The sequence below is a fragment of the Lynx canadensis genome, chromosome B3, assembly GCF_007474595.2.
Source record: "Lynx canadensis isolate LIC74 chromosome B3, mLynCan4.pri.v2, whole genome shotgun sequence".
Lineage (NCBI taxonomy): Eukaryota > Metazoa > Chordata > Mammalia > Carnivora > Felidae > Lynx > Lynx canadensis.
The window spans coordinates 73,687,795-73,705,449 of NC_044308.2; the positions used below are offsets into that span (position 1 = coordinate 73,687,795).

The 17,655-nt window shown below is 38.4% G+C and overlaps 1 protein-coding gene across 2 annotated transcripts in view; it reads left to right on the top strand.

Moving 5' to 3' along the window:
• The first annotated feature begins 328 nt into the window (after positions 1–328).
• The window catches only part of RNF212B (ring finger protein 212B), a 42,906-nt gene continuing 25,579 nt past the window's right edge, over positions 329–17,655 (top strand). For both annotated transcript variants that reach the window (XM_030318720.1, XM_030318721.1), the window contains exons 1-7: positions 329–396; positions 2,153–2,253; positions 4,013–4,065; positions 4,519–4,593; positions 14,884–14,999; positions 15,628–15,688; positions 16,868–16,896. In XM_030318720.1, the coding sequence (XP_030174580.1) occupies positions 2,154–2,253; positions 4,013–4,065; positions 4,519–4,593; positions 14,884–14,999; positions 15,628–15,688; positions 16,868–16,896 (434 nt within the window). In that variant the 5' untranslated portion in view covers positions 329–396; position 2,153. The remainder of the gene's footprint in view (positions 397–2,152; positions 2,254–4,012; positions 4,066–4,518; positions 4,594–14,883; positions 15,000–15,627; positions 15,689–16,867; positions 16,897–17,655) is intronic.

Here is a 17,655-nt window from a genome sequence, read left to right on the forward strand (position 1 = left end):
ATTTTTTCTAGTGTGTTATTATCTATAGGAACATTATTAAGTTTATTCTTACCCCGTTTCCACAATAACCTGAATGGGATTAGGCCATATTCTTCTTGTTCCCATTCTCAAACGAAGAAAAATTTCCTCGGCTACTAAGAAGACGCAAGTGCTCTTGCCTCTTGCCGGCTACCAAGAGCCCAACTTTTGCGCCCAGTACGCAGTCGGGACCTCTGCCCACGCCTCGCGCCCGCACCAGGCCACGCCCACTCACTTAGCACACCGCCCGGGGCCCCGCCCAGGGCTCTCGCACGCTGCCGCGGGCCACGCCCAGCCTCTTGCCTCTCGCAGGTGCCAGGCTTGCTGTGTATTTTCCCGCCCTTTCCAGCTCTTCGTGAGGAGAACTGGATGATTTAGGTGAGATACCAGGGCTTATAAAATCATGGCGGCCAAGCGGGTAGGGAATGTAGTTAGAAAAGAACTACTGGTCTTGAGACTGCTAAATCCCCCTACCCCCTTGAAAACCGGCAAGCGTTGTCCTCACAAACGCTTAACTGCCCTTCTTATAAGGGCTAACCTATTTGATTAACATTGTTGTTGCTGCCCTTGTACAAAGCCGGATATAGATAGTGGGGCCTTTTCAGCAATACTTCAGACTCCCCTCCTGATAGAAGTTAGTGTATTGTGAGCAATAAATGGAAACCTAAAGTGCATGGCTCTGTATAATGCCCTTGCACTGAACCGATTATTCAGCAAGATTTTATCGTGAATCTTGTTAAAAATGTTAAAGGGTGGTGCAAACGAGCCATCATTCTTGTAGCAAACCTTTCCATAAACTACTTAAAAACTTTTTTAAAGAAAATACTTAGGTGGGGAAAAAAAGTTACCTTCTGTTTTATTTTCCTAATGTAATTTTAAAGGAAATCAAACTAATGTTATATTCTTAAATAACATATTCTTGGAATTAAACATGTGAATTCATTATATGTATGAACTAATTGCAGCTCAGTGTGTATCAGCTCAATTATGTATTTTTAATATGTCAATTTCTTTATTTAAAATCTTACAAAGTCACATTAATGTAATTATGTATTTCACCAATTATATGGAATTAGTATTGGCAGAAAATATAGGATGTATGGGTGCCATGTCTAACACCAAGGTGTACTTGATGTGGTAGCAAGAACTTGACACAGGGAGTGAGAAGACTCAGGTTCTAATCCTAGAGTTGACATTAACTAAAGATGGAACTTTGGACAAGTCATTAAATTTCAGTGAACATCAAGTATATCTTTTGAAAAATTATGGTATTGGATAAAATGTGAAATGATTTTTGAAGTCCCTCCCAGATCTATGATTCTGAGTGTCTGTAGAGTAGAAGGGAAAGTGTATAAGCTGAGACAACATTATCATTCACAAACCATGTTTCCCTTATATAAAATATGTCCCAAGTGGCTCATATGAGATCTTCTATTATTTGGTCTAGTACTTCCTCCTTGTTCCATCTTACTGTGTCACAGGGAATTGTTAGGAAAGAAATATTTCTTTTTTTTTTTTTAATTTATTTTGAGAGAGAGAGAGAGAGTACAAGCAGGGGGTGGGGAGGCAGAAAGAGATAGAATCCCAGGCAGGTTCCTCACCATCAGCACAGAGCCTGATGTGGGGCTAAAACTCACAAACTGTAAGATCATGACCTTAGCCAAGATCAAGAGTCGGATGCTTAACTGACTGTGCCACAAGAGGTGCCCTGACAGACCGTTCTTTTTTTTTTTTTTAAGATTTTTTTTCTGATTACAAATTGGTACATGAATTAATCTAGGAAATTTGGGGGGAAAAAGTGTAAAGGCGACACACACACAAATACCCATGATCTCACCATTCAAAAAAAAAAAAATCTCATTGTCCCATTACTTTTCTAAATATATATGTGTATACTTTTTCTAAATATATATAATTTTTCTTTTTTAAAACTGTATAGCAGAGTTTGTAGTCTGCTTTTTTCACTTCAGTGATACATGTACTTCCTTACAACCAACAGGAATACCCACAGTAATAGTACCTACATCTCCAAAAGATAACAGAAGCTAAGCAAACATTGTTACATAGATTTTGGAACAGCTATAATTATATAATGCTCCAGGTTATTTTTAATCTTTCTCTTTATCTGTTCCAGAATGGATTGGTTTCACTGTAACTGGTGTTTTCGAAAAGATGGAGACAATTTCTTTGTCACCAGCTGTGGCCATATTTTTTGTAAAAAGTGTGTGACTCTGGGTGAGTGACTTAACTGTTTTCAAATTCAGGCAAAAAATATTTTTAACCTAGTAATAATTATTAGCCATTTCTCTGTGTGACTTGGGATAAAAATCACATATTGGGCCAAAGGTTGTATAGATACAGTAGGAAACTCTTGATTATGGAAATTTTAGGCACCTATTGATAAAGAATGATTTAGCAAATGGAATATCTATTACTTGAACACCAAAAGGTACTTGCCAGTGTTTTGACAAGTGGCAGGGAAAGCCAAGGTTATCAGACTAATTAGAGAAAAGAGAAAAAAAAAATAACAGTAATGAATAGGAATTGGGGAAAATTTGGTTGATAACAAGAGTAATTCTAATGGGAAATAGCCTAGCCTGTGAAATCAATTTGATTAGAAATGATGATGATGATGAAGATGATAATAGTGGTGATAGTGATACATTTGCAGTTTAAAAAATATTTTCCACATGTACAAATTTTATATATCCTTACCACAATTCCAAGAGGTAATTATTAGTAGACCCATTTTACAAATAAGGAACTGGTTCAGATAGGATAAGTGATTTGACCAAGTTCCTGCAGTGATTAAGTCTAGAAATTAGACCTGAATTTGAGGGTTTTTTTTTTAATGCCAAAATGCTTGATTAGGGAAGATTTCATAGAAGAGCTGTTGCTTCAGTAGAGTTTTGAATAATAAACTGGAGTTGCCAAGTAGATAAAGCAGGGAAGATCATTTTAGTTTAAGAGAACATCGTGTGTAAGGGCATACATACCACACTATAAAACCATACTGCAGGGGATTGGTAGAGCATAGAGAATAAAGAAAGAAGTGGTTAAGAGATGAGGCTGGAGAGGTAGGCAATGGCCAGGTGATGAGAGGGTATTATATACAAAACTGAAGAGCTTGAACTTTATCCTGCAGGTGATGGAGAGCTGGGGAAATTTCTTTGTTTCGTGTTTTTCTTAAACAGAAGAATGATTCCTACTTGCTAGCTCACTCTGGCAATAATATGGAGGGAAGGCTGGGAAAAACCTTTAGTCCTCAAGGAAAGAAGAGTGAGGTTACTAGCCTCTGAAGATGTTTTTCTCTTGTTGGATCTCATGACCCTTTTAAGTTATCTGCTAATGTAACAAAACCATTTTATGGTAACAGCAGCTCACCTTGAAGAGGTTTGTCTCGGTAAAGCATATGCCATGTGATATTTTCTCTTGACATGGCATTTATCTTAACAATAACCAACACCACTAAAATTTCAACTTAAAGATTAAGAATTTTAATTTTTATTCTTTCAGATTCGATTAATTAGAGAATGAGAGCAGGAGAGCTTCAAAGCAAGTTCCAAGCAAATTAGCAAAGTGAGAACAGGGCAGGAATAATTCGGTTTCTTATAGTATCTACAGTGTGCCCACTGTCAGGTAGGTGGGGGGAAAAAGAGCAACTTACACCCAAAACCATTAGTACTCTTGTGTTCTTCCTAGTACTACTTGCTGGGGGGTTAGAACTGCCCTTCATCTGCAGAAAAAAATTGGGAATGTATAAAGAGGAAATGGGTAGAGGTACAGTGTGAAAGCCTTATTTGTCAAAAACATACAAGTTTGCAAATATTGATTTTGAGAACAGAGCTCAAGGTGTCCTTTTGTAGCACAAAGATACTCTAAGTTTAGTAAGAGCCTGTTTCTTGCTAGCCTACTTGGCTATTACCATGTATTTTAGGGAGAACATACCTCTTGACCATAAAAACTGAACATTTTTTTCCCTTCCCCCCCTTAGAAAAATGTGCTGTTTGTGGAACTGCCTGCAAGCATCTGGCTCTTTCTGATAATGTAAGTTTTTCTTCTCCAACCACAAACCATTTTATCCCATTCCTGGCCTATAGGAAATATACAAAGAGTACAGTTGATGAGTGACTAAGCACTGAAATTTTTAAGAAAGAAAGAAAGAAAGAAAGAAAGAAAGAAAGAAAGAAAGAGGAAGGAAGAAAAGAAAAGAAAAGAAAAGAAAAAAGAAAAACTTGCAGATAGCAATTGTTATATATTTTTTAAAAAGGAAAAACAACAGAAGAATTGTTTGTGGCTGTTGCTATCGAAGCACGAGGTAAGGAGGATTAAAACATATAGTCTACATCTCCTAGGGCAGTGGTGAGCATCCTCATATTTAGGATAGTGAAATAATAACTCGTGCTTTAGGAAGTCGTGGTACATCCTTTGCCATATTTGCTGGTATTTTATTTCATTCTGTTGTGGATATGTTCAATATTTGTCTTACTGTCTTTATAGCTGAAATCTCAGGAGAAGATATACTTCAAAAGCCCTGTGGAGACAGCTTTGCAGTATTTTAGTCACATCTCTCAGGTATGAGAAACAAAAGTGAAGAAAACCAGATTCTCCAGGCAAATTCTTTTTTTTCTTTTTTTTTTTTTTTAACGTTTATTCATTTTTGACAGACACAGAGGGACAGAGTGCAAACAGGGGTGGAGCAGAGAGAGAGGGAGACACAGAATCCAAAGCAGGCTCCCGGTTCTGAGCTCTCGGCACAGAGCCCAGTGCAGGGCTCGAACTCATGAACCGTGAGAGCATCATCTGAGCCGTAGTCAGATGCTTAACCAACTGAACTACCCAGGCGCCCCCCACTCTCCAGTTCTCCACTGAGCTTATTTCATAGCCTAATGGGATTTCTATCTTGGCGTGTTTCTTGAGATTTTATCACTGTTTTTCTTCTCCACTCCTGTGAGTGTATTCCTTTCCTAAACATAAACATGATCCTTTGTCATATTCTGGCTGAAGATAGTGGATTTAATTTTTCTTTGCTGTCTCAGCACTCAATCCTAACCCTGGTAATAGAAGAAGGGGAATTAGGCTTTCACTACATTCTGCTTTTAGCTGCTTGGGTGAGCCATCATATTTGAGATACTATTTAACATTATGGGGAGATAAAATCTAGCTGAGACTCAGGGAGAAATGAAAACAAGGTCACATGAACCAGAGAAGGAGCAGACCTTTGGTTAATAACTAAACCCAGGATTAGTTAATGATCAGTAGAGAAATTATATGTAGTCTAAATTCTAACCTGCCTAATCAAGGGACCAATTACACATGGTCAAAAAATCAAGATAAAATAAATGGAAAGGGTGAGTTAATCATCACTTTAGTGAAGGGACAGTTTGGTAAAGTCAGCAATGTCTGAAAATGTGTTTTCCTGTCTGTGAAGTTGAACAACTGATCCAAGTAATATCTAGATTGTTTCATTCAGGCCTCTGCTCAAATTTTTCTTCCTCAGTCAGACTTTTACTGACTCTCATATCTCAAATGGTAGCCCCAGCACTGTCTACTTCTTACCCTGCTTTATTTTTCATTGTAGCTCTTACCTCTAACATTATATACTTGTTTAATGTCTGAATCCTGCACTGAAATGTAGGGCCCATAAATTCAGATATTTAATAGGTTTTTTTTATTGTTATATAACCAGCTCTTTGGATAAATGTTAATATGTAGTGGACACTCAAAAAATTATTATATGAATGAATGGCACATTGATCTAAATATCCACTTGTGTTTTAATCATCCCAGATCTCTCGAGTGACCTGCCAAGGGCTTTTTTCTGCTGTCCTACTCCATGACCAATAGTTAATCACACTGCCCTAGCCTGTGAGCTTTCTTCTAATCCTAGGTCATAGACTACACCCTTATCCATAACTAGCCATCTTTCAAATGCATACCACTAATTGTTCCTTCTTTGGTAAAGCCTTCCCTGATTCCTGTAGGCAAATTTTTGCGCAGACTTTTGTAATCCTATCCCACCTGCTCTTAACTCTGTGAAAGTGTTTTATTTGTTCTTTGTTTCTCTCACTAAACCAAAACCTTTGAAAGACAGGTATCAGCTTCGTATTGCCTAATGGCTAATGAGTACCTGGTACAAATTAAGTAAATAAGAAATGTTTGTTAAATGAATGAATGCACCTTGGGGTGCGTCCGACTTCCCCTCAGGTCATGATCTCGTGGTCTGTGAGTTTGAGCCCCGCGTTGGGCTCTGGGCTGACAGTTCAGAGCCTGGAGCCTGCTACGGATTCTGTGTCTCCCTCTCTCTCTGCCCCTCCCCTGCTCATGCTCTCTCTCTCTCTCTCTCTCTCTCTCTCTGTCAAAAATAAATAAACATTAAAAAATAAAAATAAATGAATGAATGCACCTTAAGGCTGGTGGGGGGGGTTGGGGGGAATGATTCAAGTCAAGGTCAGAGAAAGAGGCTTGAACATATAGGAACTTGTAGGTCATGGTAAGGGTTTTAAGCACAGAAATGGTGTTATCTGATATAAATTTTATTTTATTTTTATTTATTTTTATTTTATTTTATTTTTTAAATAGATATTTATTTTTGAGAGAGAGGGGGGAAGAAAGAGAGGGAGACACAGAATCCAAAGCAGGCTCCAGGCTTTAAGCTGTCAGCACAGAGCCTGACGTGGGGCTTGAACTCATGAACCTGTGAGATCGTGACCTGAGCTGAAGTCAGACACTTAATTGACTGAGCCACCCAGGCACCCCATCTGATAATGTAATTTTAAAAGAGAATCTGGGGGCGCCTGGGTGGCGCAGTCGGTTAAGCGTCCGACTTCAGCCAGGTCACGATCTCGCGGTCCGTGAGTTCGAGCCCCGCGTCGGGCTCTGGGCTGATGGCTCAGAGCCTGGAGCCTGTTTCCGGTTCTGTGTCTCCCTCTCTCTCTGCCCCTCCCCCGTTCATGCTCTGTCTCTCTCTGTCCCAAAAATAAATAAACGTTGAAAAAAAAAATTAAAAAAAAAAAAAAAAGAGAATCTGGCTGCTGAGTGGAGAATGGATCATAGAGAAGTTAAGAGTAGAAGCAAAGAGACTACTTAAGAGGCTATAGGAGAAATCTAAGCAAGACTTCTTGAGCTAAAATGGTAGCAGTAGAAATGGAGAAGTGTAGTCAAATCTGAGATATTTTCTAGGAAGAACCGTTGTTGATTTGGATGTGGAAGATGAGAAAAAGAGAGGAATCAAAGAAGATGTCTGGGTTTTTGTCTTGAACAGCTGAGTGGGATGATTGTACTCTTTACCAAGGCTGAGAAGACCATTTGAGGGAAAATACCATTTTGGATATTAGGTTATAGATGCTTGTTAGAACTCCTGTAGGATAAATCACAAAGGCAGATAAATTTATCATTCTGAAGCTCAGGACATAGGTCAAGGATAGAGATATAGGTATGGAGCTCATTAGGATAGAGATAGTTTTTAAAGCCTTGGGACTTGATGAGATCGCCCAGAGAAGGATCCCCTTCAAAATCTAGTGATTAGGTGGAGTTAACAAAGAGAAGCAATGAATGAGTGAAAGCAAGGAGAGTGTGATATCACAGGAAACTAAGAAAGGGAAATGTTCCAAAAAGAAAGAAATAATCAGTGTCCCCCCACCCCCGCCCACCCCGCTTCAGACATATATCCATTTGCTGCCTTGATATCTTCACTAATCTTCCATATGTCCCAAACTGAGCTCAGTATTCTTAACACCCTCCACCCTGCTCACCCTCCAATACACACAGGAAAATAGGCTACTTACTCTTTCTGTTTCTATAAGGGTAAATGATAACCATTATCCACATAACAATCAAACCAAAAATCTAGGAGTCATTCTTGATTCCTTTTTCTCTTTGCATATCCAATCCATTATTAAATCATGTCAGTTCTGTCTCTCTAAAAGACTTGAATACTCTCTATCTCCAGCCTTCTAGTTTAATCTATCATTGTTTCTTTCCTAAATTACTATAGTAGCTTCCTAACTGTTCTTTTGATGTCCAGTCCCTCCTTTTCCTATCAATTCTCCATATTGAGGCCAAGAAACCATTCAAAATATAGGTATGATTAGTTCATTTCCCTATTTAAAACTATTCAATACAACCATTGCTTTGAGAATAAAGTCCAATGTTCAACATGGTCCATAGGGCCAGGTCTGCTTTGGTCCCTGCTTATCCCTTTAGTCTCACCTCTTTTCCTCTCCCCCTATCCCACTATATACAGACATATTGAATCTATTTTAACTGTTTATATAAATATTTTCTCTCTTGTTTCTGGACCTTTGTACATGCTGTTTCATCTGTCTAGAACATTATATCCTCAAACATATATAGGGATAAGTACACACAGTACCTACAATATAATACCATATTGCCATATCGTATTATAATTTTTTGTTTGCTCATGTTGTCCTATGAGGATAGAGGCAGTATTAATCTTATTCATCTTCTATATAACCTCCTAACATAGTACCAGGAACACAGTAGGATTCAGTAAGTATTTTTTGAAAGAATCAATAGAATAATCTTTCCTATTGAGGTTTTCCTTTAATATAGTATATGAAGTATGGTAAAGGGGTAACACTGGGAAAACTATTGAAGTAGAAATATTGAGATCAAATCTGCCTGCTAGCTTGCAACCATTTCTTTGAACCATTCATATTCCTTCACATGTAATGTGAAATAATAATACTCATCTTAGTTCTTATAAATATCAAGTGAAATAATGTTATGAAAATATTCTTAAAGTTGTAAAGTACTGTATTAGTTTAAAGAATAATGTGGAGGGGCACCTGGGTGGCCCAGTTGGTTAAGCATCCAACTCTTGATTTCAGCTCAGGTCATGATCTCATGGTTCATGGGTTCAAACCCCACATTGGGCTCTGCACTGACAATGTGGAGCCTCCTTGGGATTCTCTCTCTCTCTCTCTCTCTCTCTCTCTCTCTCTCTCTCTCTCTCTCTCTTCCTCTCCTACTTGTGCTCTCTCTCTCTCAAAATAAATAAATAAACTTAAAAAATTAAAACAGAATAATGTGGAGAACTCATAGTAGATTATGGAAGGTCACAAACCTGCAGGAAAATAATTAAAGATCATATAAGTAAAAAGAAGTTTGGATTTTTAAATTATTTTCAAAGTATAAAATACATGTCTACTTTTTAAATACCAACTTTATAGACATGTACCTTATGTACCAAATTTGCCCCTTTGAAGTTTTCATTTTAGTGTTTTTAGTATATTCACATAATTATGCAATCACTACTACCTAATTTTAGAGTATTTTTATTACTCCTAGAAGAAACCCTATATCTATTAGCAGGCACTTCCCAAATCCTCTCCACCCTCCCCAGCCCTAGGCAATCACTAATTTACTTTCTATCCCTATAGGTTTGCCTATTCTGGACATTTCATAAATATGGAATTAATGTGTGATCTGTTGTGACTGACTTCCTTCACTAAATATGACGTTTCTAGGATCATCCACGTTGTAACATGTATTAAGACTTCAGTAGCACTTCACTCTTTTTATAACCAAATAATATTCCATTATATAAACGGGTATATGTTTCATGTATCCATTCATCAGTTGAGAGATATTTGGGTTGTTTCTACTTTTTGGCTATTATGAGTAATTCTGCTATTAACATTTGTGTGTAAGTTTCTGTGGGGGCATATATTTTCATTTCTCTTGGATGTATATGTAGAAGTTGAATTACTGAGTCAAATGGTAACTATGTTTAACTTTTCGAGGAAATGTCAGACTGTTTTCTCCAGTACTGACACTATGTTACATTCTAATCTGCAGTGTTTGAGAGTTTTGATTTCTCCATATCTTCACTAACTCTTATAAACTCTTAACTGTCTTTGATTATAACTATCCTAGTGGAGTGAAGTAGTATCTCATTGTGGTTTTGATTTGGGATTCCTCTCTTGACAAATGATGTTGAGCATCTTTTCCTGTGCTCACTGGCCATTTGTATATCTTCTTTAAAGTTCTGTTCAGAGGCACCTGGGTGGCTTAGTTGGGTAAGCATCCAACTTCAGCTCAGGTCATGATCTTGCGGTTCATGGATTCGAGCCCCGCATCAGGTACTGTGCTGACAGCTCAGAGCCTGGAGCCTGGTTCAGATTCTATGTCTCCCTCTCCCTCTGCCCCTCCCCAGCTTGTGCTCTGTCGCTTTCTCTCTCTCAAAAATAAATAAACATTAAAAAAAATTTTAAATAATAATTCCTTAATCTTATCCAATTCTGCAGCTGTTATAATTATTTTAAAACTTGGTTTGAATTGGGTTTCTATAAGGTCTATATAGTTCAGTTGGTTGTTAATGTCTCAAGTTTCTATTTAACTATAAGTTTCCTTTCGTTTCTTTTTTTATTAGTACTGAAGAAAATGTTCTTTTGTCTTACAGAGTTTTCTCCAGTGTGGATTTTGTTCATTGTATCCCCATGGAATCATTTAATAATGCTTGTTTGTGCTCTGTATTTCCTTAATCAGAATCATTTGATTGGGGGTGAGTGGGAGGCAAGACTACTTTACAGCAGTGTTGTGTTCCACCAAGAGGTACATAAGAGTCTTCTGTCTCTTGTTTTATGTGATGGTAGCCAATGATGAACTTTACATTGATCCATTAAGTAATTAGGAGTTGCAAAATGCTGGGGTCTCTGGATGGCTCAGTCAGTTGGGTGTCCGACTTTGGCTCAGGTCAAGATCTTGCGGTCTATGAGTTCGAGCCCTGCATTGGGCTCTGTGCTGAGAGGGATCAGGGCCTGAACCCTGCTTTGGATTCTGTGTCCCTCTCTCTCTCTGTACTCTCCTGCTCCCACTCTGTCTCTCTGTCTTTCTCTCTCAAAAATAAATAAACATTGAAAAAAAATTTTTTAAGGAACTGCAAAATGCTAATATTTAATTCTGTCATTTCTATCTCATTTTTTTTAGGTGGAATATGTCTATAAAAAGAAACTTCCTTTTCTCAACAGTATGATTACCTTGAGATATAATTTAAAATACTAAGACTTTTAGGGGAAGCTGGGTGGCTCAGTTGGTTAAGCATCCGACTTTGGCTCAGGTCATGATCTCGCAATTCCTGGGTTTGAGCCCCTCATCAAGCTGTCTGCTGTCAGCACAGAGCCATTTTGGATCTCTTTCACCTTCTCTTTCTGCCCCTCCTCCACTCATTTTCTCTCTCTCTCTCTCTCTTTCTTTCTCTCAAAATAAATAAACTTAAAAAACTTACTAAGACCTTTAGATACAATGGAATGAGGGAGTCAGTTTCATAAAAGATAGATAAGACAAACCAATAGGTTATGAGAGTCAAAGGTTTATGACAATAGGTTATGACAATAGGTTATGAGTCAATAGGTTATGAGAGTCAAATGAGTTTACCAATACCTTTGAAGTAAATTTCTAAAACTTAGCAACATCTTTACAAATATTCAAAACATTAAAATTGTATGGGAATATAAATCTTCAACTAAAACTCTGACATTTAAAAATAAGACTTAGGAAATCAATTCTAAGTACAAAAAAGTTGGTCAAGCTAATATTCATTTCCACTGTGTATATCCATTTTTATAAACAAACAAATATCTTTTTTAAAAAATCATTAGGCAGCAAAATGCATACCCCACATTGGACCAAAATATCTTGTGTCCTATCATAATAAACTACTGAGCTTCCCCTTTCCTTCCATTGTAATTCCTCTTCCGGTATCTTTTAGTGGTTTCTCCCTTGCTTTCTCCAGGCCCTTGTCATTAACTGGACCTATTTCAGAACTGAAGTTTTAGAATACTGTCTTCAGCAAATGAAGTAAAAATTGTGTTCCATGTTACCAATTCTAAAAAGAGTGAGAATCCAGAGCCTGAAGACCAGGATACCCTTACCTGGTCCTAGTATGGAGATACAGGAAAGGAATCTGGGTCTAGAAATAGGTAGTTTCATACATTGTTCCAATAAAATAAACAGTATTTAATACTTGGCATCATCTAGACAGCATTTATGTTATCAACAGAACTACTTTTATTACTATCTGCTCTATGTTATATTAACGAAATAATCCCAATTTAGAAAAGAAGTCACCAAAATTTGTCCTTCTTCAGGAAAAAAAAGAAGTGAAACTCTTTTTTTTAATGAGGCTGAAGAATTTGAATGAGACAGAATAATGAGTTTGCTAATGATCAAGATTTCTTAAATACTGAAATTCATTCCTGAGTTAGGTTTTAGAGTCTATTTTGATGGATGTATTCGAAATAGGCTAAACATTTGTATTCTAACATCAGGCAAAAGCGTGTGTTCCTCTCCTATAACACTTCTTGCTAGTGATTGCTTTCTGGATTTGTCTTTCCTCTTCTTGGAATGGTCAAATCTAGGATTTGGGTTTGAGTTTTTGGGTAAGTAGTCCTGCTCAGGCCTAGGCAAAAGGCCCTTCAGTAGTCTATTCTAAACTCCTGGAGTTGCAGAGGGGGATCTATTTCCTGTGCACAGAGTTGGGGAGGTGGGCAAGTCTGGGAAGGCAAAAGAAGTTCTCAGTCAAAAGAAAAAACAGAGAAGCTTGGGTAGGTCAGTCGATTGAGCATTCAACTCTTGATTTCGGCTCAGGTCATGATCCCAAGGGTTATGGGGTATAAGGCTCACTTCACTGAGTATGGAGCCTGCTTAGGATTCTCTCTCTCTCCCTCTCTCTGCCTCTCTCCCCCTGCTCATGTGTGTGCATGGTCTCTTTCTCTCTCTCTCTCTCTCAAAAAAAATTTTTTTTAATAAATAAATAAAAGAAAAAACAGACCAAAGTTCTTTTAGCTCAGAAAAAAACATGTGGTGGTGGAGTTGGAAGTGTGGGGGAAATTTGGAAATTAGACAAATTTGCTATTGATTTGAATTAAAATAAAAATTAAGGTTGGATAAATTCTTCCTCCTGAAGAATCTAGAAAGACGAGGCAGTAACATGTACTCATGGGTGATTATTAGGAGGGGAGTAGTTTAAATCAGTTTATTTAGATGGGAAAGGGAGGAACTTAAAAGGGAAATTCTTTTTCTCTTAAGTTTTATTTCCTTTTAAACAGCCATCTGTCATGTGTTCTATCTAGTTCGAGAGGAGATTGCCAATTGCTCCTTATCTTTTTCTTATCCTTTTTGAGGACTTAGCTCAGTAAGTTAAAATGATTAACTTTTTATGAGACAAATGGGACCTTTGATGATCTCTAGGGGAAGAATAACTGGTCTAGGGCAGGATTTGGGTTTTCTTGGCCCAAGGTTGATCCTAACTTAATTTCACTGCAAACTAATCCCAAGAATGGATTAAGATGTTTGGGATACTGTCTCTCGGCTAAACATTACACTTATCTTAACATCTATTGCTCCCCAACCCCTCTCCACTTTAGGTAACTCCTGGGATTCTGAGCGCCTTTTCCTACATCTGCACTGCTCAAATTTTAAAAAGTTAACATGTTTTATTTTCGTGAAAACAACCACTTAAAAAAAAACAACTAAAGAAGACTATAATGAAATCTTACCTAATTAGAATTAGTTCAGTTTGGTTGTGAGTAGAAAGGAAAGAGGGTAGAAGCTATATAAACTTTTTTTTAAGTTTATTTATTTATTTTGAGGGAGAGAATGAGCACAAGCAGAGGAGGAACAGAGAGAGAGGGAGAGGGAGAGAATCCTAAGCAGGCTCTGCACTGTCAGCACAGAGCCCAGTTCGGGGTTCAAACTCCAGAACCGTGAGATCATGACCTGAGCCAAAATCAAGAGTCGGATGCCCAACTGACTGAGTCACCCAGGCACCCCTATAAACTTTTAAGTTCAATTCTGTAGTAGGGTGGTAAAAGCAACTCACAAATTAGGTGAAAACAAAAAGTTTATGCCAAAAATACCAAGATTTAGGGAAGGACCTTAGAGAAAAGGTTTATAGTCTGAATAGGGAGGAAGCAGATGAGACATAAACACTGCTGTGTGTTCAGAAGTAGAGCCTGACAAAGCTAAAACACTTTCTAAATATTAACTTTTGCTCTGAGTCAGTAATCCTCTGATAGGCACATCAGTATATCAAATGGTAAAGCAAAACAAAAGATAAAATTATTTGCCCATGCCCAGAAATAAAATTCAGGAATAGATAATCTCCTCCTGTGCTTCTTTGCCCTTTACTGTAGCAGCATAAACAGGCTGCAAGTGCCCCTGTGGGTGTCTCAGGGAAAGTAAATTGGTTACCAGTGCTCCGTAATAGCTAGGAATGTGGAAGCTGAGGCCAAACTAATAGTAGACAAGTTAGATCAGAACCAACTCTAAGCCTGAAAAAGTTTTTTGAGTATCACTCTTCTTGTGCAAGATGAAAGATTATATTTTTAAAGGGCCATTCTACCATGCCAGAATATTCTCATAAAGATTTTAAGAAGTGAGACACCTGGGTGGCTCAGTCAGTTAAGCGTCCAACTTGGCTCAGGTCGTGATCTCATGGTTCTTGGGTTCCAGCCTGCATCAGGCTCTATGCTGACAGTTCAGAGCCAGGAGCCTGCTTCAGATTCTGTCTCTCTCTCTCTCTCCCTCTCTCTCTCCCTCCCTCTCTCTCTCTCTCTTTCTCTGCCCCTCCCCCACTCATGCTCTGTCTCTCTCAAAAATAAATAAACACTAAAAAAAAATTTTTTTTAAGATGTTAAGAAGCCATTTTCCTGGAAATGAGAAGCTTTGGCTTTCCCTAGTGCCAAATCGTCTACTTTGGGGGAGACATGAATTAGGCTAGATGCTCCAGAAGAAAATGATCATTAAAGGATGAATTGGTAGATTTCTCTTTGTTGCCAGAAGTAAGGAGAAAGGAGTTATGGGGGTGTGTGTCAAAGACCTGTTTTTCCCTAGTAGGTGTGGAGTTTCCAGAAGAAACAAACAGATCTCCTCATCGCCTTTTATAAGCATAGAATTACAAAGTTAGAAGCAGCAATGCAGGAGACACAGCTGACGGTGACCAGCCAGGAAAAGTAAGTGACAAATCAAATCACCAGAGAGCATTTTTTCTTTTAGAGAAGCTGTAGCCCTTATTTCCTTATGGTTGCAAAGCCTCGAAATTGCTCTATGTGTGTTTGTGTTTGTCTTGGGTAAATCAGGTACCAAATTTTTGGTCCCCTCAATCTCCATTTTGTTTTTCTCTTTCTTCCCTCAAGGGGCCTTGCTCACCTTATAGTTTTCCTCTTGTACTTCCTTGTCAAAAATTGCTTCTTTGGGGAGATGAGGCATAGCTTTTCAATATAAAGACGAGAGACAACATTTCAGATGTTACCTCCAGGAGGGCATATTTGGAAATCTTAAGCTAAAAGATGGAATCCTTGATGGAAGTTTTCAGACAGCAGCAGGCAGGGGTATGTGTGGAAGGGAAATGGAACTGTGTGTAAACTCCTCTGAAATCATACCAAGTGACTGCTTATTTTGTCCACCTGATTCTTCTAGCCGTCAAACTCAGCTCCTATCTCCTGAATCCCTAGATCTCTGATAGAAATATCTTGTACAGTGGCAGGCATCTCTCTGTATTAACTAGATATTAACAATAAAAATCAGGGTTTTTTTATCCCATTGACCTGCTGGAGATGATTATTTCCATCTTTTGCCTAGAGAGCTGTCAGTCTTAAAGAAGGAGAATGGAGAACTGAAGAAATTTCTTGCCATCCTAAAGGTGAATGAAACAGATTTTCCTTACTATTATTTTCTCTCCTACTTTTCCCGTATATCCAATTGACGTGTAGAATAGTGTTTCCTAACCTTTTTCACATCCTGGCGTAAATAACTGATAATATTTGTACAAGTACACTCTGGTAAATGGTCGAGGCCCCAGAACACCTTGGACTGAAAGGATCAACATGTAACACTGGTAACCCATTCTCGAACATCAGTGAGTCAGGACATACCATTTGGGAAACTCTCTTATAGAAGAGACATCTATTATAACTTAAAATTTCTCTTTAAGAATCCCAAGGCACCTTGGGGTGCCTGGGTGGCTTGGTCGGTTAAGCGTCCGACTTCGGCTCAGGTCATGATCTCACTGTCCGTGAGTTCAAGCCCCGCGTCGGGCTCTGTGCTGACAGCTCAGAGCCTGGAGCCTGTTTCAGATTCTGTGTCTCCCTCTCTCTCTGCTCCTCCCCTGTTCATGCTCTGTCTCTCTCTGTCTCAAAAATAAATAAATGTTAAAAAAAATATAAAAAAAAAAAGAATCCCAAGACACCTCAGGACCTTTCCTCTTCCTCCAATCCACCTCTATTTCCTAGACGTTTCTTTCTTCCTAAGAATGTTCTTTGTATTTATATAATTTTCCTATTGATCCTACTCCTGAAACTATTCTAGCACATTTATCCTGCCACTTTCCCTTCCCTCCCCCATAGACTCTCCATATTTTCCCAGGTAAATCAGTCTTCAGGATTCCCAATGTGTGTTTTTTTTTTTCAATGTTTATTTATTTTTGGGACAGAGAGAGACAGAGCATGAACGGGGGAGGGGCAGAGAGAGAGGGAGACACAGAATCGGAAACAGGCCCCAGGCTCTGAGCCATCAGCCCAGAGCCTGATGCGGGGCTCGAACTCACAGACCGCGAGATCATGACCTGGCTGAAGTCGGACGCTTAACCGACTGCGCCACCCAGGCGCCCCCCCCCCAATGTGTTTTTATGAAGAGTAACTAAATGTTTATCCTGCCAAAGCTAATAATTTCCTAGGGAAGCATTGCTGCTGTTTTTTCTCCTGCTGGGAATCTTAGCAACAACAGCTAGAGGACATTGCAGCTTAGTTATCTAGCAAGTAACACTCATTCGTTAGGACCTTTGAGCTGCAGCTTCCTTCACTCCCATTTTTTTCACTTACAGGAATCTCCAAATTGGTACCAAGGAAGCAGGTCAGTTTTATCAGGTCCCATACTAGCCCTGTTTGAAAATTGCTGTTCTTTCTTAACTCTAGGCTGCAACACACCTGTGTGGGCTGTAAGGTGGAGGAAATGGTTGATGAAGTTATCTTTCACTTCTCCAGTTACTCACAGAAAAGTGCTCAAGTAAAGTCTTGAATGTAATGTTCACTCTTATGAAATCCTACTCATCCTTCAAAATTCAACTCATATGTCACTTCCTGTGTCAAGACTTCACTAGGCAGAGTTCAATATTTTATTAATCATTTATTCAATAAATATTAATTGCCTATTGTTTATCAGGTGCCATATTAGATGCTGTGTGTACATCACCAGTTAGTCTCATTGGTAATGTCCATACCCTACCAACTATTAAATGGTTTTTTTTAAATCTCAGCCCTGTTTTGGTGTGTTAAGAGACATGGTTCCTGCACCCACAGAAGTGACAGTCTAGTGTTCTTTCATGCTTCTGTACTTCTGATACACCAATTATAATACTTAAACATTGCTTTTATTTATCTTTTTATCTCTCCAACCTCTCAAATATAGGAACCTATTCTAGTTACATTTGTAATCTCAGGATCTAGGATGTATAAGCACTAAATAAATGCTTGTTGAAGAGATGGATGAGGGGATGGAAGGAGTGAGGGAATGATGGATTTATGCATGGATGAACAGGTGGATAGATACATGTAAAACTGAGAGTACTTTGTAGGCCTTGAGGGAAAGAAGAAAGGAGAACTTCAAAATTTC